The 27,706-nt window shown below is 39.5% G+C and overlaps 2 protein-coding genes across 6 annotated transcripts in view; both read left to right on the plus strand.

The window, feature by feature from the left end:
* Positions 1-27,706, plus strand: part of LOC114246971 (uncharacterized) — a 357,666-nt gene that overhangs the window by 196,775 nt on the left and 133,185 nt on the right. The window lies entirely within an intron of this gene.
* Positions 25,262-26,606, plus strand: LOC149502267 (uncharacterized). The gene has a single exon (XM_089730471.1). It carries the CDS (start codon positions 25,262-25,264, stop codon positions 26,375-26,377), a length of 1,116 nt encoding a protein of 371 aa, XP_089586597.1. The 3' UTR covers positions 26,378-26,606.

Below are 27,706 nucleotides of genomic sequence, written 5' to 3' on the forward strand. Positions count from 1 at the left end.
AGGGGCGGCACAATCTTAAGATTGCAATCTAACTCAATAATATTAATAAGTAATTTTAATTTATCGTAAACTATTGTTAACTAATGTCAACTAAGAATAAAGTCCACTGACTTCCCTTGGTGTCTATTAAGGCTAAATTCTTTGTCCATCTGCTCTTTAATTACGTCACTATCACTGTAAGCACTATGTATATATATAAAAATGATCTGCTGTTCGTTAGTCTCGCTAAAACTCGAGAACGGCTGGACCGATTTGGCTAATTTTGGTCTTGAATTATTCGTGGAAGTCCAGAGAAGGTTTAAAAGGCAGATAAATATGAAAATGCTCTGAATTAAATCAAAATAACAATTTTGTTTTTCCGTTGATGTGTCTTTTATTTATCGATTGAGGCACTACGAAGTCTGCCGGGTCAGCTAGTATCGAATAAAATAAACACTCAACAATACTGAGTCTGTGTTGTCGAGAAGTTGGAAAGCCTCCACATTCACGTGATGGTGAAATATAATTATTAATTTAACATTACCTAAAGAGAGATTCAAAATTGAAACGATCAAGTATGCCAATAATCGTAAGACGGTGGAACTAATCAAACTTGGAGGATTCAATTACATACGCTCCCCCGATGACCCGACACCCTTATTAGGGAGACAAGATCTTAATGTTAAAGTCCCTTACGTTTCGCCACGCACTGGAGCTTAAATTCGTGGCGTGTTTCTTTAATTGCTTTTGGCACTTGTCAACGTGTTTACGGCATATCTTATGTTACCTTGTTTTCCGAGCTTGTAGACATCTTACTGTGAATATCAACCACTGCCCTGAAATTTGAGCCCGAATATTCGACTGAATCAGGTTACTAAAACGCGTATCGGCTTCGGTCGAAATAACGCAAAATGAGGATACTCTTCATCATCCTCATCATCAGCCTGCGGCAGTCGGCTCTTTCTTTGTCGTCTGGTTCGTGTACGTCTTTTAGGAAGGCATTGAAAGCGATACTCCTGCCGCCCGTTACGTCCGTCCTCGTTCCATTTCTTTTCTTTTGTTTCTTGTCAAATTACCTGTCAAGCCTCTGTCTTAGTCTAAGTCTAGTCGTTGTAGGTCACGTCAAAGAGGTTGCACGCCACGATAGATAATTAGTATAATTTGAATAAAGGCAAGATAAACTATAAAATTTATATAATTTTGATAGGTATCTACTATACATATAAGTTCTAAGACTCAAACTACGACTACATGGTCTATACGTCACATAAACAGACCATGGCCCCGGCCTCCTCGACCTCGTACCGTGGTTTAACAACTATTTTTTTTTCTAGTACCAATATTCCTATTCGATTATAATATTCAAAAAACCGGGCGACCATAGAGCTTCCATTGCCTGTCCACTAAAATTAGATATTAGAAGCTCAATCAGTCCGATCGTCGTTCTCCGTACAAAGGTCAGGCTCGGATTAAGACTACCGTAGGAACCGATAGTGATCGGATCTTGGGCGGATGAGCAACAGCGTACTTAATAGTACGTTCAACTAAAAAAAAAGAGACGTGTGCAATTCACACGTGGTAGAAGTGAAACCTTCAAAAATTAAAATACAATTGAGTCGACTATTATCAAAGCCGGCAATGTGACTTTTGGACAATTATTGGTAAATCAGAAAAACAAATTATTGACTTTGTATTCCATTGGCAGTCACAAAACTCTTCTGAACGACATCTTAGATAAACAACAGGTTAAGTATTAACCTTTATTTAATGCAGGTTTTGAACCCTATTCTTTGAAGGAGACGATTATATTCAAATCAATCTGTATTGACATATCAATAACATTTTTTTGTCCAAATGCACAGATTGCCTCCTTTGATAATAGACGACTCAATTATCCTAAATGTCTAACTATATGTAAAATTTTGTCATTAGTAAATAATTGTAAATCATCTTTTATAGTATGAGGTAGCGCCCTCTGTGAATTGATATTTTAACTTCACGTATAATCCTAAATTAAAATTCACTACTAGAGGTTTCGTACACACATTAGTATTAAAAAATCTCATAGATGGCGCTGTTTTAAAAAAACACTATACTGAGAACGTCTAATGTGTTCTATCTCGTTCTCTCGCCGGCTGAATCCTATACATTTATGTGTTTGTGTCTCTATGGACTTATTTTTTCGTTTCATCGAGTTTGAAATCATAACGATTCTAAAGAAGAAGAAGAAGTTTCACTTCAAAAAGAAGACAACGGAAATGTATTTACTGCAGACAATTTGGCAAAAGGGCTCGTTCGAGAGATTTCGTCAAAAATACGTCGAGTTATTCCGACCCAGTGCGTACTGCTTGTCAGTTGTAATCGCAGTGCAGACATTCCGCCCTTGTCCTTTAATTGTTTCTTATTCGAATAACACATTAAACCGAGCCGTATGCCCTTATACACAAATTAATGTTCAGCCATAAATTTTAATAGGACCCGATGTATATTGAATCATTATTCCGGTAAATTTCATTAATTTAATTAGATTACTTCTTTAATATACACTATGGCATTGAAGAAAAATTTTAGAGTTCTTCCTCGCGGGACGAATCAAAGATTTTCTTGCCTACCGTAAATTGGAAAAACACGTAAAAAATGGCGCGATTAAACTTATTGAAACTATAAGCATGTCAGTTGAATGTTCCGTAAACGGAAATCACTTAAAACTGACCACACTCAAATCAAAAAGTTCTAAGAAAAGAGACAGGAAATAATACAGCGTGTATACTAAGACGTTAACGTTTGTAAGACTACGTTGTGTTGCCACATCAAAGTGTGTTGTTACGTCAACAAATAGAAGCTTAAGCTGGCCACACCTGTTGGCGGTTCTAGGAACACGAGGAATAGCTTTGTGGATTTAGATTTTTTAATATGGTAACATTAAAACCCATATAAAGGCTCATTCTGACTCTTGTTTTTGGTTTTAAAACTTTTGTAATTTCGATTTGAAATCGTTTTGGATTACGTTTTTTTCGTGAGCATTGATGGCTAAAATTTTATTCATCCACTAGTTTGAAACATAACTATTTTAATTTATTCGCAAACGAATTGACCTACTGGTATCTTTAGGCTGCCAAATATAGCTTGCTAGCTTGTTAAAACATTAAAAGTCGATTTACTGGTGGTAGGACCTCTTGTGAGTCCGCACGAGTAGGTGCCACCGCCCCGCCTATTTCTGCCGTGAAGCAGCAATGCGTTTCGGTTTGAAGGATGGGGCAGCCGTTGTAACTATACTGAGACCTTAGAACTTATATCTCAAGGTGTGTGGCGCATTTACGTCGTAGATGTCTATGGGCTCCAGTAACCACTTAACACTAGGTGGGACGTGAGCTCGTCCACATATCGAAGCAATAAAAAAATAAATAAATAAATTAGTTACACTTAATTAATCATAATCGAATAAAAAACTATTAGAAAATTATAAATCTGCAAAGTATTCATATCGTCGAATACAACAGATTGATATTATTGACATATCCAATACTTTACAGTGCTCGTGGACACATCCTTCAGTAATAATGGTTTTAATTATGTCTACTACTAGTGAAAACCGATGATAATACTGCAAAGTTCTGTGTTAGAATAATTTTAATACAGTAGACTAAAAATAAAAATACAAAGAAAATATTTTTGCACCAACTCATCTCTGATTGCCTTTGAAAGTAAGTTTGAGCACAAAGAGTAAAAAACTCTTGGTATTGCAGCGATGCAAATTCGCAAGCTCTCTCGGCGGTACCTACTGTTCATTCGTAAATGAGTGTCTAGGTTTCTTGTAGAATTCGCTTGAGAAAGTATGAGAAAATATACATTTTATAAAAAAATCGGGTGGTATGGCTAATTGTGGCAAATATTTTTATATTGAAACTAATGTTTTAAATGAGGTCTATAAAATCAAAGGCAGCTAAACGCCTTAAAATGTAGTAAAATGGATTAACTATGGCGCCATCTTGTTTAGTTAGTTGGACACGCTTTAGTATTTTCATGTTAAAACAAATGCAGTTAAATCTCTAGCAAGTTCAGTTAAAAAAATTAATTTTTACTCTGTACTCAAATATAAACGAAGTTTTATCATTTAAAATTCAGATTATTAGTAATATTCTCATTCTTTATAAATCTGCTTTAAAATAAAGAATATCGTAGCTACCCGAACAAAGTTATTTCAGTTTATCAAACCGGGAGTGTTGCTAACACTGGCCCTAGCAAGAGCAGTAAGTACCTACTTCGATGGATCGGGAGGATCCGTAATGACGTGTTTAGGGCCGTTTTTGTAGTTTACCTCAATATTTGACTGAATTGGATTTAGCTGCCTTTGATTTTATAGGCCTCAAATGTTCGAATAATGAGAAGACAACCTCAATAATATTCATGCAGAAGTTAACGCGACTGACTCACTGGTGTAGTAGTTAGCGGCTCTGACTGTTGTACAGAGGGTCGTGAGTTCGATTCCCACATCGGGGAAACATTCGTATTATGAATAGATTTGTTATCTATAAATTTATATATTTAAACGTACGTAGGTATATCAATGCGAAATGAATATGTTAGAGGAAGTCTGAAAGTGGCACCTGTGACAGAGGAGATGAGAAGTGCGCGTTTGGGATGGTATGGACATGTGATGAGACGAAATGAAAATGAGATTGGTAAGAGAGTGTTAACTATGTGGAAGGATATAGAGGAAGAGGTAGACCTAAGAAAGAATGGATGGATTGCGTGAAAGACGATATGTGTAAGAGGCGAGTGAGCGAAGAAATGGTATATGATAGAGGAGTATGGAAGGAGAAAACATTGCGCCGACCCCAGCTGACTAGGCGTACTAAGTGCAGGAGAATGATGAAGTACGTATACCTATTTGGGGCCAGATGACCATGCGTGATTTGTTCCCATTTATTCATTTACAAAAAAAACATATTCTCCGTTTATTTTCATATGTAATAAGTCATCAATTGAACCAAAGCCCAATTAATAGGCAACATTCAGATAAACGAATGACGTTAATATCTCAGACCCTTAACATCGGTCATACATACTTATATAATATATAGCAAGCATATTGCCCACCCTGCTGTTTTTGGAAATCCTTATTTATGAGCCGTGTTCATCGCGTGTAATAACGTGTCCATACGGAAAATCAAGGTGAAGACCTGAAAATGATTATGATGAACGGTTTTGTTGATTGATAAACACTTAGAGTCTAAAAATAAGACACTGTAATTTGACGAATGTATGAACTGGACTAATTTTGACACATTCTTTTTTTTTTTTTATTCCTACCGCATAGGTAATAGCCTTGAGAGACTATTTCAGCTTCACCCTAACGTTTGTAGGTGAGCTCACGGGGCTCAAACCGGGAGTTGCTAACACTGACCCTAGCAAGAGCAGTGCTTCGCAGAATCTACCACCGGATCGGAAACGCGACCCACTGAGAAGATCCGGCGAGAAACTCAGTGGGCTGTGTCTATGGGTTAATTCGCTCGTCGAGCCCTTCGTCGCAAGCGACGGGTTCGACGAAGACGGTGAGACGACACATTCTGAGCGTGGTCTATCGATGTATACCGAAATATTTATTAAAGTGCCGACAGCTGTATTTAGTTTAAACTTTACGCTTCGAACGGATAAACCACGAACAAAAAGTGGTAATATTAAAATAGAAATACGGATTAGATTACTCTGTATACGTAATTCTTCTTCTTTCTTCTTTGTCACTCTTGACAGAGTGGTCGTTGTCGTAACTTCAGGTGTTGGTGGCAAGCTTCACAACACGCCGCCACTCATCTCTTATTATTATTATTTTTATATTATCTTGTTATTACATGTATTCTTCAAAAATAGCTTCAACTTCATGGTGGATATTTTTGAAGACTTACGAATATTTATATTATAAGAAAATACTTTTTTAAACGTAGAAGTAAAGTTACTTTGTATATAATATTTATTACAGATGGATAGTTTTCTGATGGCCTTTTTGGCTTCTATTTCTTGGTGGGTTTGCTTGAAGACTCAGCCTTGGGAGTTTTGGTAACAGCTGCCCAACATCATAAAGAGAGGTTCTTCGAGAATACATCTACTGTTTATAGAGAACCGAGACACTTTAAAGCGTTTGGGCGAGAAACTCAACGGGCTTATGCTCTGGACTTTGTTATTGCTTATATGAGCTCACAGCACATCTGGTGTTAAGTGGTTACAGGAGCCCATAGACATCTACAACGTAAATGCGCCACCCACCTTGAGACCTCCTAAGGTCTCAGTGCTGCCCTATAAGTATGTTTACCTATGCTTTGGATGCTACTAGCGTTAGAACTAGTAGCTCTCAACAATGTTTCTTTTTTTTTTTTTTTTTTTCCTACCTAAGCTGATAGCTGATAGCTGATACCTAAGCTGATAGATGAGAGGCTATGTCAGCGTAACCCTAACTTTAGTAGGTGAGCTCACGGGGCTCAACCTGACGATGTTGCTAACACGAACCCTAGCAAGAGCCGTGCTTCGCAGAATCTACCACCGGATCGGAAACGCGACCCACTGAGAAGATCCGGCGAGAAACTCAGTGGGCTGTGTCTGAGAGTTAATTTACTCGTCGAGACCTTCGTCGCAAGCGACGGGTTCGACGAGAACGGTGACCGGTGCTTGAAGTACCTAAAAGCACTGTTAGTGGATCGGGAGGATCCGAGATGACGTGTTGTGACCAATCCACCATGGTCCTCGTATCTGGTTCGCGGTTGAGTGGGCGACCGAGCTGCATGACAACAGGTCGGTGGTCTGAGTCGAGTTTTGACATTGCCTCGATGGAGCGCAAGCGCAGAGTTACGTTCCTCAGCAGTGCCAGATCTATTGTGCTCGGACGACGCGCGGCGTTGTACGGATAGCACGTGGGGGTCGGGGGGTTGAATATCTCGAATGTGAGGTCGTCTATGAACGCGTCGAGACGTCTACCGTTCACATTCGTGCGATCAATGTTTCTACTACACTCGTATCTATGTACTATTTGTCAGACCAGAGACGTCCACTCCTGGAATAGGTCTCCCCAAGATTCGCCATTACGACCGATCCTGTCTACCAGACTCCCGCAATCTACTACCGGATCGGAATCGCGACCCGCTGAGAAGATCCGGCGAGAAACTCAGCGGGCTGATGCATGGGTTAGGTTGCACGTCAACCTCTTTGTCGAGTTCGACGAGTACGGTTACCGAGGTCCCTAAGCCTGCTCCTAGTGTTAGAGCTGAAGGCGTCTAATGCAAAGGTTATTGGATCTGATGGATCCGTAAGGACGTGTCTAGGGCGTCAACGGTGACTGGTCATGCAGGAGCATGATCAGGATTTGGGGGATAGTCAGCGGCGGCAACAATAAGGCGATTATCATTACGCATATCCTTATCTAAGTACCGTTCCGACCCTGACTTCATGTATTTCCGAATCGATTCGAGGCCCAGGTTGTCGCGTAGGTCAACGTTCCTTACGAACCACGGAGCCCTGACAGCTAACCTGCAAAAGCGGGATTGTAGGGATTGGAGGGTGTCTATGTGTGTGCGGGCCGCGTGAGCGAACACCACACTCGCGTAAGTCATGACGGGCCTTATGCAAGTTTTGTAAAGTGTCACCTTGTTCCGAAGAGACATTTTACTCCGCTTACAGATCATGGGGTAGAGTCTACCGAGAATAAACGCGGCACGGTCACGGACTGATTTTATATGCGGATGGAATGTCATCGATGCATCCAGGGTAACGCCCAGGTACTTGACCTTCCTGGCCCAGGGTATGGATTGTCTAAAGAGAGTAATCGGTGTTGTGAGATTCCTCCTCCTAATCCGGGAGGAAATCCGTGTGGAGCTTCCCCTCTGAAATAGCACCGCAGTACTTTTCGCTGGGTTGATGTCTATAGATGTCATTCTGTGCCTATGTTAGATAAATAGAAATAGGTAACTAACTACAATACGAGTTCCATGTTCCTAAATAAGCCACCTTACTAGGCACCGAAATACGGCCTTATAATTAACCGAAAAATTAGGTTGAACCGGGTCAAGCACGTGCGCTATCGTTTATTAAAGACGAGCACTCCCAAGCGATGGTGGTTTAATAATGGGGGAGATAGCGTTTCTCCTTTAATCAAGACTTCTGTCATTATAAATGTTACATGAAGATTTAATGAGAACGCGTGATGGGTGAACATAACGTCCTACCACTGAATTATTTAAAAGTATTACATGTTTTCAGCGTACAAGCTCGTACGTACAAAGTCATTTAACAATTTCGAATATTCACTTTTTTATTGCCCTTGTAGGCAGACGAGCATACGGCCCACCTGATAGTAAGTGGGTATCATCAGCAATGCCAGAAGTAGAGCCAAGCCGCTGCCTACCGTTAAGTACTCTCCACAAGCCTCGTTTGAAGAAGGATATGTCATAGCGCTCGGGTAACGGGTAACGGGTGGAGGGGAGCTCATTCCAAAGCCGGATGGTACGTGGCAAAAAAAGATCTCTGGAAGCGCACTGTGGATGAACGCAGTGGCTACAGGTAGAATGGTTGAACTCTACTCCGGTGGCGGGTGTGACGATAAAAACGATATGGCGGTATCATCTCAAACAATTCCTCAGAGCACTCCCCATGGAACATACGGTATAAAGTACAGAGGGAACCGAAGTCCATCCGCAGACCCAGAGGTTCCAAACGATCCGTGAGAATGCGATTGTCAGTTTCAAAGGAAACATCAAAAGGGTCTACCAGATCCTCAACCTTCCGGAAGATTATCCTGAAAATGTCGTCAGCGCGATTCAGGCATTTGTCAAATATCTTCTGGCCTATGATAGATGAGATTAGATATACTCAAACATAAAATTGCGATTTTATTATTTTCTGTTTGTTCGTTCGAATGTAACGCCCAAACTAGTGTGCCGATCCTGATTAAGCCTTTGTTTTTCTTTCTTATTGCCTTTGTAGGCAGCCTAGCATACGGCTCGCCTGATGGTAAGTGGTTACTATCGCTCACGGACGTCAGCAATAGATATAACTATAGATAGACTTATATCTGTTAAGTGTAACTTAAGTACGTATAATACGATAATAAAAAAATCTACTTTACAAAGCTATCAACTTTATTCACAATTATTTATAAAAAATATATAATAATAATATACAAAGAAACAGCTATTTATATGAATAATAATAATAACCGTCATCACGTAGACTATACATTAGACACTGTATACTGTATAGCCATCATAGTAAGACTATTATACATAAATAATAAAAATCTTACGTTACGGACGTTTTTTCCCGGTTAGGGTACCCCTCCGCATCGTCCCATAAGGAACTTCGTTCCAAAAACAACAATTGCTTTATATTGTAAAATGGTAATGAGCAAAACTTTTTTAAGTCTTGAATCAATTAAACTGTTTGTTAATTTATTTAAAACAATAAATAGGGATGACTCGAAGGGTTCGTTCGCCTCGCGTGCTTCGATTACGGTCATTTACCTCTAAAGATGCCCTTCAGATACATCTCCTTTCATAGTTAAATGTCTCAGAGTGTACTCTGTTTATTTTGTGTGTATAAATTTGTAAAGACTAAGCTGCAAATTATTCTGTCTGGTACGCGCGTCAGGACGGTAAGTCGTCCGTGACCACGAAAACTGTAACCGTAAAACTAATTGTAATTATGTCTAGGACTTTCGAAAACCGAAGAAAATGTTATAGGACAAATTTTAAACGAAATGCTATATAAAATGAGGATCCACTTGAATTGTAAAGAATTAGTTTATGACCCGGCGCGCCGGACTTCCGCCCCCTCCCCTGGGTATGGAGGGCGGGGCATGTCAGAGTCGTACTAACTAAAACTTCCTGTCGCTCAACAACTCACGTCCGAGCCTCGCATGAGACAGAACTCATGAAAAGGCAAAGGGGGGAAAGTTGAGCGCTTAGTGCGGAGCACATCTCTCCCATCACCCTCCCCCTCTAGACGCCGGACCGGCGGTCGTCGGCGCTACGACCACCAGCCCTCTCGGTCGGCAGGCTATCCGGAGCCCGCCTAGATGGCGTCGGTTAGAATGGGTTATCCTACGGAATACCCCGCTGGGTCAGAACCAGTGTGGGTCGGGATACAGGTTTTTCCGATACTAATAACTAATAAGACTATCTGCTAATTTCTAACTCGAGTCAAGTTTTTTTTTTATAGCTTAGATCCTCGGATCCTCGGATTCAACTCCTACGTGCTCAGTCTACGGCCGCCTATGGGCAGGCGGAAATCCAGTGATTTTCTTAAATATCTCTCCCACTATTCAAACCTAAGCGCATACTTTGAAGTAGTCGTGGCCTAAAGGATAAGACGTCCGGATTTTTCTAATGAAATACGTACATACTTATTAAATGTTCACGTTTGACTTCCACAGTGAAGGATTAACATCGTGTAATATAAATCAAATCCGCAAAATTACAATTTGCGTAATTAGACTTCTTGTGAGTCCGCGCGGGTCCGTACCACCACCCTGCGTTATTTCTGCCGTGAAGCAGTAATGCGTTTCGGTTTGAAGCACCCTTCAACACCCACACCAGTATAGTTACAGTTACAACGGCTGCCCGGTGGGACATACTGGCACACTGAGACCTTAGAACTTATATCTCAAGGTGGGTGGCGCATTTTTTTTTTTTTTTAATGATTGAGGGATTACTGGTGGCCCGGAGGCCTTTCCAGTTTCACCAGGACAGGTGGGCGAGCAAAGGCTCAGCCAGGAGGGGTGGGATTTGCTAACAGCTACCCGAGCGCCTCCAAAGGAGACCTAACAGCTCAAGAGTAGCTGCTTCGCGAATGAATCTACTACCGGATCGGAATCGCGACCCGCTGAGAAGATCCGGCGAGAAACTCAGCGAGCTGATTCATGGGTTAGGTTGCACGGCGAACTCTTTGTCGAGTTCGACGAGTACGGTTACCGAGGTCCCTAAGCCTGCTCCTAGTGTTAGAGCTGAAGGCGTCTAATGCAAAAGTTATTGGATCTGATGGATCCGTAACGACGTGTCTAGGGCGTCGACGGTGACTGGCTCCTGCGTGATCAGGATTCGGGGAGTAGTCAGCGGCGGCAACGATAAGGCGATTATCATGACGCATAGCCTTATCGAAGTACCGTTCCGACGCTGACTTCATGTATTTCTGGATAGATTCGAGGCCCAGGTCGTCGTGTAGGTCAACGTTCCTCACGAACCACGGAGCTCCGACGGCTAACCTGCAAAAGCGGGATTGTAGAGATTGGAGGGTGTCTATGTGTGTGCGGGCCGCGTGAGCGAACACCACACTCGCGTAAGTCATGACGGGCCTTATGCAAGTTTTGTAAAGTGTCACCTTGTTCCGAAGGGACATTTTACTCCGCTTACAGATCATAGGGTAGAGTCTACCGATAATAAACGCGGCACGGTCACGGACTGATTTTATATGTGGGCGAAATGTCATCGATGCATCCAGGGTAACGCCGAGGTACTTGACCTTCCTGGCCCAGGGTATGGGTTGTCTAAAGAGAGTAATCGGGGGTGTGAGATCCCTCCTCCTAATCCGGGAGGAAATCCGTGTGGAGCTTCCCCTCTGAAATAGCACCGCAGTACTTTTCGCTGTGTTGATGTCTATCCGCCATTTTCGGAACCACTGTCCTAGGGCTAGGGCTGCGCTCTGAAGCTTCTTCGCGATTAGGGACTTGATTCTACTGGAATAGTAAACGGTCGTGTCGTCGGCGAATAAGGCTAACTGGGTCGGCGGCGACCGGGGAATGTCGTTGACGAATAAGCTAAATAGGAGGGGTGAGAGAACAGAGCCTTGCGGGACTCCAGCTTTGAGAGGTCGCGGGGGGGTGGCGCATTTACATGGTAGATGTCTATGGGCTCCAGTAACCACTTAACACCAGGTGGGCTGTGAGATCGTCCACACAGCTAAGAAACAAACAAAAAAAAAAAACTTGGTTTGTACACCAATAAAAACCTGCAAACCCACACAAGTCGCCAAGAAGATATTTAATTCATAATGGGATGCTTTTCCTTAAAATGTGTCGATATCTCCTTGCAACATTGTTACTAAACGTGGGTGTTGTCAGTGTAGCGACAAATAAAATTCAGAATTGTGCCATCAATATTCAATAACTAAGGGTAATTTCACGATCACTTTAGAAATCACGACATGCGGTCGTGCGGTTTCTTGGTTCAATCTTATCAACGGAAAGCAAAACTCATGGTTGAAATAGGTAGGATATTGGTAAAACTAGCCTTAGCAAGAGCAGTGCTTTGCAGAATCTACTACCGGATCGGAATCGCGGAAGGTCCGGCGAGAAACTCAGTGGACTGTGTCTATGGGCTTGTTCGCTCGTCGAACTCTTTGTCGAAGTCGACGAGTTTGAAGAGGATGGTAGCCGGTGCTTATTTGAGTGGGAGAGTGGAGATCCGACATGACATGTTCCGGAAAACGGCGGTTTTGCGTTGCCCCGTCGACTTGGTCGGATATGTAATTAGCGGCGGCCACTATAATAGTGTTACGCGCTGAGGGTTCAGAATAAATAAAATTTCACCAAAGTACAACTTAAAAACTGTATTCAACACTTAAACACTTATACACTTCACAAACACTTTAAAACTCTCAATTCGCTCGCTTCGCTTCGCTTCAGGTGATCCGTTCGGTGTTTCGCTTCGAGTAGTTCCGATTACTGACTGACTGCGTGCCATCTCTACAGCACTTCTATAGCCGATACCTCATCCCTAGAATTATCGAGAATATTCCACACATTTCTAGTAGTAGTTTCCGCTATCTGACAATAAATAGATGGCGTTGTACTTCACGAGCGTTCTAGGTCCTTCGATATTCGTTCGACTATTCGGCGATAGATGACGTTACTCTTACCGGCGTAACAATCGCACCGCTTTTTTAAAGTGGCATTCTGACGCTTCCCTGTACTATATTATACTAGTGTATTGATATCTGGCTATCAAGTATATTACTCAGAGAACACAGTCTATTTCATTGTGAATGCATACTTTAGTCGCTTTTTACAACATCCAAGACACAGCCAAGCAAATAACACAAAACGCAAGTAAAACACTTATCTACGTGAACGAACCCTAATATCGTTCAAACAACGGTGCAATAATACAACAAATTATCATAAAATCTTTAGGAGATTCGCGGATATGCGGTTTGTATTACTGTTTGCTGTGTCTGTATTATGCTGTTATGTGTTTTTACGATTTCGTGTAGTCGTAAAACACAGCGGGCGGTTACCGGGGAACATCTGAGGTCCGGTCACTGACCGTTCTAGGGTTGGGGCGCCGGGTACCGCTAAAATGACGCTTTTAAATTTCAAGTAATTTTAATTACGTAACGGTATTCGATTTTCAATGACATTTTTTCAAGTTAATGATTTTTATTTTATTGATCACATAGGTAGACGAGCTCACGGCCCAAGTTGTTTTAAGTGATTACAGTAGCCTGTAAACGTCAATGCGTAACGTAAATGCTGTCATCCACTTTAAGACATGAGTAATGAGTATCCGTTTTTACAATACAACGGCTGCCCCGCCCTTCAAATCGAAATGACTGCTTCGCGGCAGAAATAGGCGGCGTGGTGGTACCTACCCGTGCGGACTCACAAGATACAAGTAATTACAGAATACTTTGAGGGTTTCATTTTTATTACACGACTAGCGACCCGCCCTCGCTTCGCTTCGGAAACATTAAAACACACATGAAACCAAAAAAAAAAATAAAAAAAAATTTAAAAAAAGTAGCCTATGTTCATCAGGGACAATGTCGGCTTCTAATGGAAAAAGAATTTTTCAAATCGGTCCAGTAGTTTCGGAGCCTATTCGAAACAAACAAACAAACAAATCTTTCCTCTTTATAATATTAGTATAGATATAGATGTTGTTTTATTCCTTCACCGTGGAAGTCAATCGCGAACGTTTGCTAAGTACGTATCGCATCAGAAATAAGAAACTGGTATATGTTTTGCAGTAATCAAACATAGACCAATGCACCAAATATGTTTTTTTTTTATTGCTTATATGTGTGAACGAGCTTACAGCCCACCTGATGTTAAGTGGTTACTGGAGCCCATAGACATCTACAACGTAAATACGCCACCCACCTTGAGATATAAGTTCCAAGGTCTCAGTATAGTTACAACGGCTGCCCCACCCTTCAAACCGAAACGCATCACTGCTTCACGGCAGAAATAGGCGGGGTGGTGGTACCTACCCGTGCGGACTCACAAGAGGTCCTACCACCAGTTGCGTATAAAGAGCATAAAGAGTGTCAGTTTCCAGTGGTAGGCAGCGGCGTGAATTGCTGACGTCTGTGAGCGACGGTGATCCCACGCGCCTTTAACTGCCTTAGAAATAATACAATATTGAAAACGGATAAAAATATTTTCATGAAATTGTATTTTTAACAAAGCGCCAAATTAAGCCTCAACAAACCAACAGACCAGTAATCTAGATATTAATTTACATGTCGCGGCTGTGGTCCTTTCGCCCTGCGTCCAGGTGCGAATAATACCTTCGTAAATGACGCGGTCTCTTGTAGAATGACAAGTGACGTTACCATGACAACTGTCATAATGTTACAGTTTTAATTTAGATTTTTTTGTTCTGAAACATTATTATACCATCTATGTTTTTTGTCCTTTTTAATACGCTTTTATTAGCTTCAGACGTGTGTATGTATGTTGGTATGTAACGGAATCTTTGAACATGATTTTGACCCCCTTCAAAACGCCGGATTAACTCGAAATTTGGTATACTTATTAGAGACCGATGACAATAAAAAATAAAAAATAAAATTATATACAACTAAAAGTGAAAAAAAAATAATAGTTTAAAAAACTAATAAAATACGCTTTTATAGAAGAAAATAATTTTATTCTTACACAATTTTTTTTCAAATTTATTAAAACTTATTTTCTATTTTTATTTCCATTTTCTATAAAAGCGTATTTTGTTAGTTTTGTTCAACTATTATTTATTACTACATAAACAAAGAAAGGTCACATCTGAGGTATATCTTTTTATATATTCAAAAAATATTGCCATTTAAGACCAGGGAAGATTCATATAAAGTAATTTTTTTTTTATTGCTTAGATGGGTGGACGATCTCACAGCCCACCTGGTGTTAAGTGGTTACTGGCGCCCATAGACATCCACGACGTAAATGAACCTTGAGAAACAAGTTCTAAGGTCTCAATTAGTATAGTTACAACGGCTGCCCCACCCTTCAAACCGAAACGCATTACTGGTTCACGGCCGAAATAGGCGGGGTGGTGGTACCCACCCGCGCGGACTCACAAGAGGTCCTACCACCAGTAATTACGCAAATTATAATTTTGCGGGTTTCATTTTTATTACACGATGTTATTCTTTCACCGTGGAAGTCAATCGTGAACATTTTTGACACAAATTTGAAGTTCAATTAAAAACATCGAACTGTTGACGCTAATACACAAAAAGGACCTTTAATTACAAAGATAAATGCCGCGTGATAAGCGAAATGTCGCTTAAAACAAATAGCCTTTCTTTCACCCCTCGATGTGTAAATGAAAATTTTACAAATCAATTGCAACTTTACAATTTTACAAATTTAATTTAACATGAATATATGTAATTTAAAAAATTTGTGTGATTTTAATTTACACGCTGAACATATAATATTTCATTTGGGATTCTTAGTCCTTATTCGTCTTTCAATTAAATATATATTGAATTTAATATCGTATCTCACAATATTTATTTGTTAGTGTTGCAAATGATGCGACAAAAAAAACCAGCAGCGTAACGACAAGTTCTTTTATTTGCGCGAGAAAGCAGAAAGTGGTAGAAACGGCTGGCAAGGCTTGTTTTATTAACACTATCCCCCCTTCGTTGGCTTTGGCTAGTGGCAGTGGCGGAAGAGGGCGTGTTAACATGGCTTGGCGGTAGGGCATGGCAGTCGAAGTCACGTCCGTTACATTAGTTAATATTGAAAATGAAACATTCACGCTCAATATTAAACCCAATTTCAAAGCGGTGCTTTATATTGAAACTTCACGAAAATTAGTAACACTACATTTCAAGTGGCAACTACCATGATATTTCAAGGAATAATTGTAAGGTTTAGCGAAAGAACATTTGTTTTCATACATTACTGCGGCTATAAAGTGCCGCATTTCGGGTGCTGTCCAAGATATAGACATTAGCGATTTGTTCAGTCAGAATATTTTTTTTATTGTCCTCGTAGGCAGACGAGCATATGGCCCACCTGATGGTGAGTGGTTACCGTCGCTCATGGACCTCAGCAATGCCAGGGGCAGAGCCAAGCCGCTGCCTACGCCCCAAGACGCTGCCTACCGTTGTACATTGTGCATTGAAACTGAAATAGATAGGTTTTCCTTTAGAAGAGGCTCAGGAATGTAGGCAATGGACATGGGCACACTAGACTGGACTCCACACTAGTCCTTTCCTCCACAATACTGACCACTTTTCATGTGGTGGATTACGAGCTCGGCTTATGCCTTTTGAAGCCATATTTGTTTTTTTTCCAGACTGTTGATAAGCATTCTATTTTTATTTATTTATTTTTTATTGCAGGGATGGGTGGAAGAGCTCACAGCCCACCTGGTGATAAGTGGTTATCGGAGCCCATAGACATCTACAACGTAAATGTCGCCACCCACCTTGAGATATGAGTTCTAAGGTCTCAGTATAGTTACAACGGCTACCCCTCCCTTCAAACCGAAACGGATTACTGCTTCACTGCAGAAACAGGCGGTGTAGTGTGGTGATACCTACCCGTGCGGACTCACAAGAGGTTCTATCACCAGTAATTACGCAAATTATAATTTTGTGGATTCGATTTTTATTACACGATGTAATTCCTTCACCGTGGAAGTTGAGTCATTCTAGTCGATAAACTCATAAAAATATTCTTGATAATGTTTACTTTTTGTGGACACTTCAGAATGTGTAGTATGATGGATATGACTGTCAGAAAAACAATAAAATCGCTTTTTCCTTTAACACGGACCAAAAGATTTTTCACGGTAAATTGAATCTGTGGCGTAGTTCACGAGATGCATTAAAATTACATAGAAACATAATTTTGAATTTAGTATGCGGCGCCGGAAGCGACCCGGACCTCCGGTCTCTGGGTATTTGTTATGTGATTTTACGCTCAACCGAATATACTGTTAATGGCTCGTGTTTTAATGCCGTTAGATACGTTACGCTCACCGGCATGTCAATAACCGTGGCTATAAGACCGCCGAGGACAGGAATAGATCGAGCGATCAACACTTCAAGCTAAACACGACCTTCAGCGATGAAGAGACAGATTAAGAAGACTTACATCATCAGTCTTAAGCTGTGTTACAAATTATCTATACTAATATATGAATCTACAGTGGTTTTTACGGATGTTCCGTTATAACTACTGAACGATGCATCCGATTGACTTGAAACTTGGTGTCCATGTGGAAAATACATGTACTTAATGGATAGGCTAATATTTATACGAGTGTTGGACTCCCTAATAATAATGACAATAAATAATAATGCTAATTTTAAATGCCCAGCGAAGCGGACGAGTTTTTTTTAAATTTATTGCTTAGATGGGTGGACGAGCTCACAGCCCACCTGGTGTTAAGTGGATACTGGAGCCCATAGACATCTACGACGTAAATGCGCCACCCACTTTGAGATATAAGTTCTAAGGTCTCAAGTATAGTTACGGCGACTGCCTCACCTTTCAAACCGAAACGCATTACTGCTTTACGGCAGAAATAGGCAGGGTGGTGATACCTACAAGCGCGGACTTACTTACTTACCATCAATAATAAGCAAACTAAAATCAAAATATATTTTTGTAATTGTGAGATTGTTTTCCAAAATGCTCATAATAACAAAAAGCGTAAATTTAAAGCATTGTACAAACTGTAACAGTAATTATGGATCGAATTTAACTAAGCAGTTTCGTGTAGTAATTTAAATTTGTATTTAGTTTAACGTTTTTCATGTAGGGTTGGTATTAATGATGATTAGTTTAGGAATAAATATCTAAAATATCTCATAGTAGTAACAGCTGAATGTCGAAGTCGACCAGTATTATAAATAAAAAGTCTTGTTAATATGAAAGATAAAGAAGTCTCAATTGAATTCGTTCTCAATTGAATTGAAGCATCGTGTAATAAAAATGAACTCACGAAATAAAATTTCTCAAACACTTTCCTATTATATTCTAATGCAATACACTCCTTAAAATGCAATGCCTTAAAAAATACACAGTGCACGTTTTACCCAGACGAAGCTGTGTTAAATCACTAGTTTAAATCGAACCTAATCAGAATGCAGCGCTTCGACCATTCATAAAACATGAATGTTCGTGTAAAATTTAATAGTCAGTTTTGCTGTTTGATTTGAAGATTTTCGTAAAACCACGCTAAAGTAGTCCTAATTTCCACTCTGTTAAGAATTAAAATTGCGTGCAGTTAATGAAACTATATTATCTGGTCTACGATGTAGAGTTAAATGACGGTTTTGTCTCTAATAAAATTTAATGAAAGTTTGTTTTTATGGTTTTAGATTAGTAGACTGCTTAGGTTAGGTTCATTACGGTCCGCCCTACTCCGTCCGGATTTTGACCCCGGACGGAGATTGTAAGACGTGTGAGAGAATGCAAGGAGAGTCGTTTGGTAGGTGGAGCCTTAAAATATCCTTGGGCCTGTGGTCTGCTCTCAACGTTTTCAGACTTTCAATTCCCCGTGTGTCCCGAATATATTGCACGAGCTTCAGCGCCAAACCTGAAAACAAAAGGTTTCAGTGTGGTGAATGAGGAGCAGTAGCTCACGACCCATCAGATGTTATAGGCATACAATGGACGCAGGTCTCAATTACAATGTAGATGTCATCACCCACCCACGTGAGGTCGAAGTTACATTACAGCTGTCTAATCTTCAAAATCAGTATGCATGAGGGTTCGCGACATTAACAGGCGGGTTTTCTTATTTGTGTATCTTCAATACACGTGCTCACCGTACTCGTCGAACTCGGCAAAGATTTCGACGTGCAACCTAGTCTAAGCATCAACCCATAGAGTTTTTGCCGGATCTTCTCAACGGGTCGCGACTCCGATCCGGTATTCATTCGCGAAGCAGCTACTCTTGAATTGTTAGGTCCACTGTTTAATTCTGCGACTCCGCCGTTTTTAATTGAATAGCGTCTTTAAAGCTTCAGTGAACTCAGCGCTGGTCGTATTTCGTATCGAAATTAAGCTCTCTTTATCCTAAACACGTCCACGCTTAACTAGAACGGTAGTGTTTCAAAATAAACTGTTAACAAGTGTACATAACTCGCTTCTGGTGTTCATGACACTTCGCTTAATGAGTTACGAACTTCTGTAATAGCGCGTTCTGCTTTTATTCTACCATAGAGCAAAGAATAACGCGCAGAATAGACAGAGTATTTGAAATATTCTAGAACATATTTTATCTGAGAGTTGGGTGTGTTGAGGGTAGGTACCTCAGTCCTATTTCCACCGTGAACTAGTAATGCGTTTCAATTTTAAGGATGGTACAGCCGTTGTACTAAAACTCACGACTCAAGGTGGGTTGTTCCGATACCCACTTAACACCAGGATGGCCGTGAACTCGTCCACACATTTAAGAAAAAAAGAAACTTGAGATTACCCACTTTGAAATGAATTTAGGCTTTTTCTGCGTCATGGCATATTTTTCGGTTGAGGTTTGAATCTTTACTCTAAACTTACTGTTTTTCTACTGTCTCTGTTTACTACTGATGAAATCAAGCACCGGTCATCGTTCTCGTCGAACCCGTCGCTTGCGACGAAGGGCTCCACAAGTAAATTAGCCCACAGACACAGCCCACTGAGTTTCTCGCCGGATCTTCTCAGTCGGTCGCGTTTCCGATCCGGTGGTAGATTCTCCGAAGCACGGCTCTTGCTAGGGTTCGTGTTAGCAACGTCGTCAGGTTTAAGCCCCGTGAGCTCACCTACTATTTAAGGTTAGGCTGAAATAGCCTGTCAAGGCTATCAGCTTAGGTAGGAAAAATAAATCTGATGAAATATGCGTTTCTTAGCATTTATATGCGAGATTACAGCCTATCTGGAATGGGTGTTTGCAGAAGATATTAAATTATTGATATTACGAAGATCCTAAGGTTTCCTTCATAGGATAGCTATGTACGTCGATTTATCACTGCTCATATGTTTCCTTAGGTGTCTTAAAAGGCGAATAAGGGTTTCATTAGAGTAATCTCCGAGTACTATACGAACAGTATTATCACAATCGGTAGTTGCTGGTACATAAATGTAAAGGCTTGTGAAATTCTACACGAGTACATAACACCATTCTGCCTATTTCGGCAGTCATTTGTTCTTGTTTGAAGGGTAGAACAATCGTTAATTAATATAAGTGAAACTTCTCCATCCTCACGGCTCTAGCGGCATGGAGGCGGCTGGTCAATTCACTGAGTTTCTCGCCGGATATTCTCAGTGGACCGCTATTCCGGTGCGGTGGTAGATTCAACGAAGCACTGCTCTTGCTAGGGCTAGTGTTACCAAACTCCTTAGAAGTCGTCGTGGCCTAAATGATAAGACGTCCGTACGGTGCATTCATGTTGAGCGATGTACCGGTGTTCGAATCCCAGGCGGGTACCAATTTTACTAATGAAATACGTACTCAACAAATGTTCATGATTGATTTTGACTGGTGGTAGGACCTCTTGAGAGTCGCTAAGGTCTCAAGTATCTCAACGGCTGCCCTACCCTTCAGACCGAAACGCATTACTGCTTCACGGCAGAAATAGGCAGGGCGGTGGTACCTATCCGCGTGGACTCACAAGAGGTCCTACCACCAGTAATTACGCAAATTATAATTTTTGCGGGTTTGATTTTTATTACACGATGTTGTTCCTTCACCGTGGTAATTTTTTTTTTTATTGCTTAGATGGGTGGAGGAGCTCACAGCCCACCTGGTGTTAAATGGTTATTGAAGCCCATAGACATCTACAACGTAAATGCGCTACCCACCTTGAGATATAAGTTCTAAGGTCTCAGTATAGCTACAACGGCTGCCCTACCCTTCAGACCGAAACGCTTTACTGCTTCACGGCAGAAATAGGCGGGGTGATGGTACCTACCCTCGCGGACTCACAAGAGGTCCTACCACCAGTAAAGACTTCTGTATATTAAATACGCTACTTAATTGTGTCCGTTCTGTTCACAGTCTGTGCAGAGATGTCGGATGTCGGGTTAAATATAAGCAGTTTAATTAACTTTATCACAGTGCTCTAGTTGACTTTGGTTTTACGTGTAATTTTGTTCAATCAACACTTGATTGTGGTTTGCGGCAAACCACGTACTTTGATTACCGTTACAAATATATTTTTGACTTTTTTTTTTTCTTATGGTCTACATTTTATTACATAATATTACAAAATCGGAACATTGACCTCATGTCTCAAGGTGGGTGGCAGTGTCCATCTTGTGCCGTCTATGGGTTTCAGTAAACATGTAAGGCCAGACGGACTATACCATAGACTCATTCTTGTAGGTAATGGAATAAAGTTAAGCTCTCTTAAAAATACTATGACGCTATTTTGGCTCTTGAATGTAAAAAAAAACCTTTATTTCACCCCTAACAAATAACTAATTAATACATTTTACATAATCTTTTTTTTATCATTTATTGCTTAGGTGACTAGATGAGCTCACAGCTCACCTGATGTTAAATGGTTAGCGGAGCCCATAAACGAGAAATCAACGGGAAATCAAATTTGCAAATTATTCAATAATAAATGTCACGTGAATATTATATCTGTTGAGGGTGCGTTGTCAGTTACATGAATTAACTATACTGAGACCTTACAACTCATATCTCAAGGTGGGTGGCGCGTAGGTAGATGTCTACAACGTATTTACGTTGTAGATGTCTACGGGCTCCAGTATCCACTTAACACCAGGTGGACTGTGAGCTCGTCCATACATCTAATAAAAAACTTCAGAGGTGTCAAGGGACACCCGGATGGAACGAAGTTCCTTTCGATTAATTAGTGAAGGAATTGTAATTTTTTTTAAGATATAATAATAAATTACGGCATTATGAAGAAGAAAAAAACAATACTATGAACTAAATTACTATTGTTGAAACGCTATCTCGAGAAACTGTACTCATTACGCGGACCAATCGGATATGAGCAATGTCGCGCGATAAGCGCCTACACGTTGATTGGTCAGAATGACGGATCTAAAAAGTGTCTTGACAACTTTTCGTAAGAATTTTTTCCGTCTAGCCCCCTTTCACAACGCGCGATAAGCAACTTCGTTCCAATATAAAAAATTAAAAAAATTAGGGCCTGTTGTTTTAAAACCACACTACCTAATGGAGACGTAACGTGCTTATACACGTACATGCTTGCGCTGGCATCATTATTTTTTTTATCTCTTGATGTAATTTAGCGATGATATAAACGTAAAACGAAAGAGTTTCAGTATTAATATCGGGTTACACATTAGGTTGAGGCACGATTTCCCTGTCAGTGGTACATTACGAATGTATGTAGCGGCGGTCACCCTTCACGTCGAAATATACAGGCTGTTTTATTTAAACCCATATTCTACATACACACGCACACACACAAGCAATGGTAATGAGATAGTCAAAAAAAAATTAAATATTCATAATCGTTCGATGGAGCTAAAACATTCATTAACAATCCGATAAAATAAAACTAGCTCGACTATAGACTTGCTTCATTAATATCGGTTTATACCTTAGATAAGTGTTTTATCTACTCTACTTAATAATATTACTAGCTGACCCGGCAGACTTCGTAGTGCCTCAATCGATAAATAAAAGACCTAAACTTTTGAGGGACACACTAAAGGAAAAACAAAATTGATATTTTTATTTCATTCCGGGCATTTTCATATTTATGTACCTTTCAAACTTTCTCTGGACTTCCACAAATAATTCAAGGCCAAAATTAGCCAAATCGGTCCAGCCGTTCTCGAGTTTTAGCGAGACTAACGAACAGCAATTCATTTTTATATATATAGATAAAGCTGAAGAGTTTGTTTAATTGTTGGTTTGAACGCGCTAATCTAGGAATGTTAGGAATCCTAGGATTAGTTAGGTAGATAGGAATCCTAGATCGATGAATTCGATCAGGACGGTGACCGGTATCAAAGTATGTGGCATTTGCAGTTCTTAGCGCAATCAAACATTAATATTGTTATGATTTTAGGACACCCTGTATCCGGGATGCACCTTTCGTTTTAACCGGGTTCAGTACAGTTAATAAACAATGACTCGGTAAACTCGTTAACGAGGCGCGGCCCGGGTGCCCGGTTAATTCCTATGCTGTTTAATTATTCAATTTTAAGTACGACCTAACCAAAAGCCGGTTAAGAGCGTACACGAATTAAGTTTGACGTTTTGTTGACGTAAAACATTTCGGATTATCAATTCGCCGTGGCCAAATGTTTAAGCCCTCCGTTGTACTGATTCGACTATCGAAGGCTCAAATAGTGATAAGTGACCTTTAATTTTGTTTTAAAAGAAATAATTTCTTGACACGTTTTTAATTTCCCGATTAAGGAGTTCATGTAGAATTAAAAAAAAAAAAAAACTCTCATTAGTTAAGTACCACACTCCTAGCCATTTTGGTTGCAAAGCGCTTATACCCGTATGGGTTCCAAAGGATACAGAAAACAATAAAAAGGTGAATTAAAAGTTCCATCTTAACTTTCTAGGTTGGTAACGCGATTTTCAATGTCATATATAAAGTCTTCGAAAACCACTTATATAACTTTTTTTATTGTTCAGATGGGTAGACTAGTTCACGGCGCTCTTGGTATTATCATTGGCGTAAATACCGCCACCCACCAAGGTCGTCCTAGGACTTAGAACTCATGTTTTAAGAAACATATAGGGCTGCTTGACGGCAGAAATAGGTAAGGGTCATGGAACCTAGCCGTGCGGGCTCACAAGATGTCCTGCCATCAGTAATAACCCTGTCACTAAATGGGTCATTCCGTCATCATCAAGGGTAAAAAATATTAAATAAATATTTACTAACAATCACGCCACGTTAACTGGTCCCGTGATAAGTTCGTAAAGAACTTGTGTTACAGGTACCAGATAACGGAAATAAATGTAAGATTTTTATTATACACATACATATATTTAAGATACGGATGTCCCTTAAATATATGGAAAATATATAACCCATATATAACACAATACATAACCCTGGACAAGAAATTTATATTTATCATACAAATATCTTCCCTTGGCGGGATTCGAACGCGCGACCCCCATGTCACTTACCACTACACCAGACGGCCGTTAAAGTAGGGTAAAGGGCTAAAGGGTAGTATAAACAAAGCAATACTTCCATTGCATAACGTCATTAGATAATGCAAATCAGTTTTAGCAGCTCTCTAACTTCCACTAAAGTAAAACTTGCAGCTTGAATCGTGCAGCACACATTTTTTTATGATTTCTCTATCAATTATTTCTGTATTTTTATTCAATTCAATTCAATGGTGGTAGGACTTCTTGTGGGTCCGCAAGGGTAGGTAACACCACCCTGCCTATTTTTGCCGTGAAGCAGTAATGCGTTTCGGTTTGAAGGGTGGGGCAGCCAACTATACTGAGACCTTAGAACTTATATCTCAAGGTGGGTGGCGCATTTACGTTGTAGATATCTATGGGCTCCAGTAACCATTTAACACCGGGTGGGCTGTGAGTTCTTTCACCCATCGAAGCAATAAAAAAAAATTTACAAAATTCAATTCAAATGACTCATTTGCCAGAGTCATGGTACATAAATAAAGGTATAGTAAAATTTTAACATTCCAGCATGTTCTGACTCCAATAAAAAGTGTGCAAATATAAAATTAATTGAAAATTACTAACATGTAAATTTATCATTCAAAATTATCATCTATTCAAAATGAACATAAAACTCATTTATAAAATATGTATGTAAGCTTGTAAACTGCATGTTGTGTACGTGGCCATAGAGTAAGATGATATATAAGAATGACATTGGCACTGACACACTCAGATAGAGAATTTGATCTTGACCGTGAAGTGATTTATGAAATATTGGAAGTAAAAAACCTTTAATTGTCGATTTTTCTATTTTTAGATAAATCAAATTTGCGTTATTTACTCCAGTACCATCTGACATATTACAAATCGACAATTGTCAGAGTTTGATTGGATAATAGTAGATCATGAAAAAATTACAATTTGAAGTTGAGCTGGCGGCAGATGAAGACCCGAAGAATAACATCTTGATTATAAAATCAGTAACAAAAGAAGATGGAACAACATATCTCATACCACCATGTTTGCAAGCAGCGAAACATCACCCTCAATTGGTAAAGTTACCAGAATTTTTGAAAATAAAAAAAACATTACAGAGAAGAGGTCATAATAGAAAGATGTGGATGTCCATGCCAAGTGATGTTTTAGCACTATACATGGATGATGCTGAAAATATGGTATTTAATGATTATTTATTACAAGAAATGACTCAAGTCACAAGCCAATCTATTACAGATGGAAAATTATTGGAAATATTAGAGAAATTAAGTGATAAAACCAAGATCAACAAAGAAAAACATAACAAGTTAAGCAAATTGAATGAAAAATTTGTTTTAAAGAAGTTTGATAACAAAATCACTAACGCCAAACAATGGTTGCAAAATTTTGAGAGTGAATGTACAAGATTTGATTTAAATGATGATACAGAGAAAATTAGTGCTTTGAGATTATTTTTAAATGACTCAGAAAGTGACTGGTATGAGTCTATGTTAATTAAACACAGCTTAAACTCGATGTGGCAAATATGGCAAGCAAGTTTCCTAAACACGTTCGCAGATAAAAGTTGGTCCTCTGTAATGTATGCATTGAGTTTCAAACATTTAAATGGCTCTCTTCTGGAATATGCATTGAAAAAGCAGAGATTGTTACTCGAGTATAATAGTGATATAGATACCAGAACTCTCACTGATTTAATTGTTATAGGATTGCCAACTTATATTACAAGTAAACTAGATAGACAAGAGGTAACCGACCCAACTCTTCTGTTTAATGCCTTACGGATGCATGAAAGTCAGAATAAATATGTACAAAAACATTTTACTGAAAAGAAAAGCTCGACTAAAACAGAAGCTGAATATAAAAAAAAAATACCTTGTCAAATATGTTACAAGATGGGAAAGAAAAACAGATTTCACTCTGAAGATTTGTGCTGGTTCAAAGAAAACAAGAAGAGTAACGACAGTGTAAGACACTGCAAAAACTTGATGTTGGAGATTGATGAATTTCAGGATACAAAAAACTAAATATTCCCCCACTAATAGATGTTGAAGTTACACTGGATGACACATTGAACTGCACAGGTATTTATGACCCTGGCTCAAATATAACCTTAATAAATTCCAAATTAATAAAAGTAACAAATTCAAAGAAAAATTACATAGAAAGTAAATTCAACACAATTGGTGGTGGGGGAAAAACAACAGGTTTAATAAGGTTAAAGGGAAAAATACTGAATATTGAAAAAGAAATAAATGCATTCGTTTGCAAAGATAAAAACTTCACTCATGATTTACTTTTGGGACTGGATACAATAAAGCGGTTTGGATTGACCCATGATGGGAATTTAAACATCCAACTACAGAAAGGTGCCAACCCAACTGAAAATAAATATGTCAGCCCCACTAAAGAAATGGAAACCAGGGAGTTTAATTATGAAATAAATTTCAATGAGGGCATAGATGTGAATAATTTTGATATAGATACTACTTACTTGGAACATGACCAAATAATGAAAATTAGTACATTATTAAATGATTATAAGCACATATTTGCCAAAGATAAATATGATGTAGGCCAAGTGAAAAACTATGAAGCATTTATAGACCTACAAATAGATAAATATTGCTCAAAAAGACCATATAGATGCTCCTTAGATGATAAGGAAGAAATTGAGAAGCAAATTGGACAATTGCTAAAGAAAGAATTAATTGAAGAATCTTACAGCCCATTCGCAGCACCAGTAACATTGGCATTCAAACGGGATGAAGGAAAGAAGTCAAGATTGTGTATTGACTTTAGAGATCTTAATAAGATTATTACCCCACAGCCACAGCCGTTTCCTCTAATAGAAGATCTAATGGTAAAAACGATAAACTGTAAATATTTTACCACCCTCGACATTAATTCTGCTTTTTGGTCTATACCATTAAGGATCAGCGACAGAAAAAAGACAGGCTTTGTTACACAAGAAGGTCATTATCAATGGACTTGCCTTCCCTTTGGACTGAAAACATCTCCGGCAATTTTTCAAAGAATCCTGACTAATGTAATAAGAAAACATAAGCTGTCAAGCTTTGTGATTAATTATATTGATGATATTATGGTGTTTTCGAAAACTTTTAGTGATCACATGAACCATTTATCGAAACTACTGGATGCAGTTGCTGAAGAAGGATTCCGTCTGAAATTAACAAAATGTAAATTTGCAGCACAGTCTGTAAAATTCTTGGGACACGTAGTAAAAGGTAATACAATCACACCTTTGAAAGATAACCTCAGATCTATAGCAGAATTTGCAGCACCACAAAACAAGAAACAAATAAGACAGTTTCTAGGTAAAGTAAATTTTTATA

Source organism: Bombyx mandarina, chromosome 10 (assembly GCF_030267445.1).
Source record: "Bombyx mandarina strain Sakado chromosome 10, ASM3026744v2".
NCBI lineage: Eukaryota > Metazoa > Arthropoda > Insecta > Lepidoptera > Bombycidae > Bombyx > Bombyx mandarina.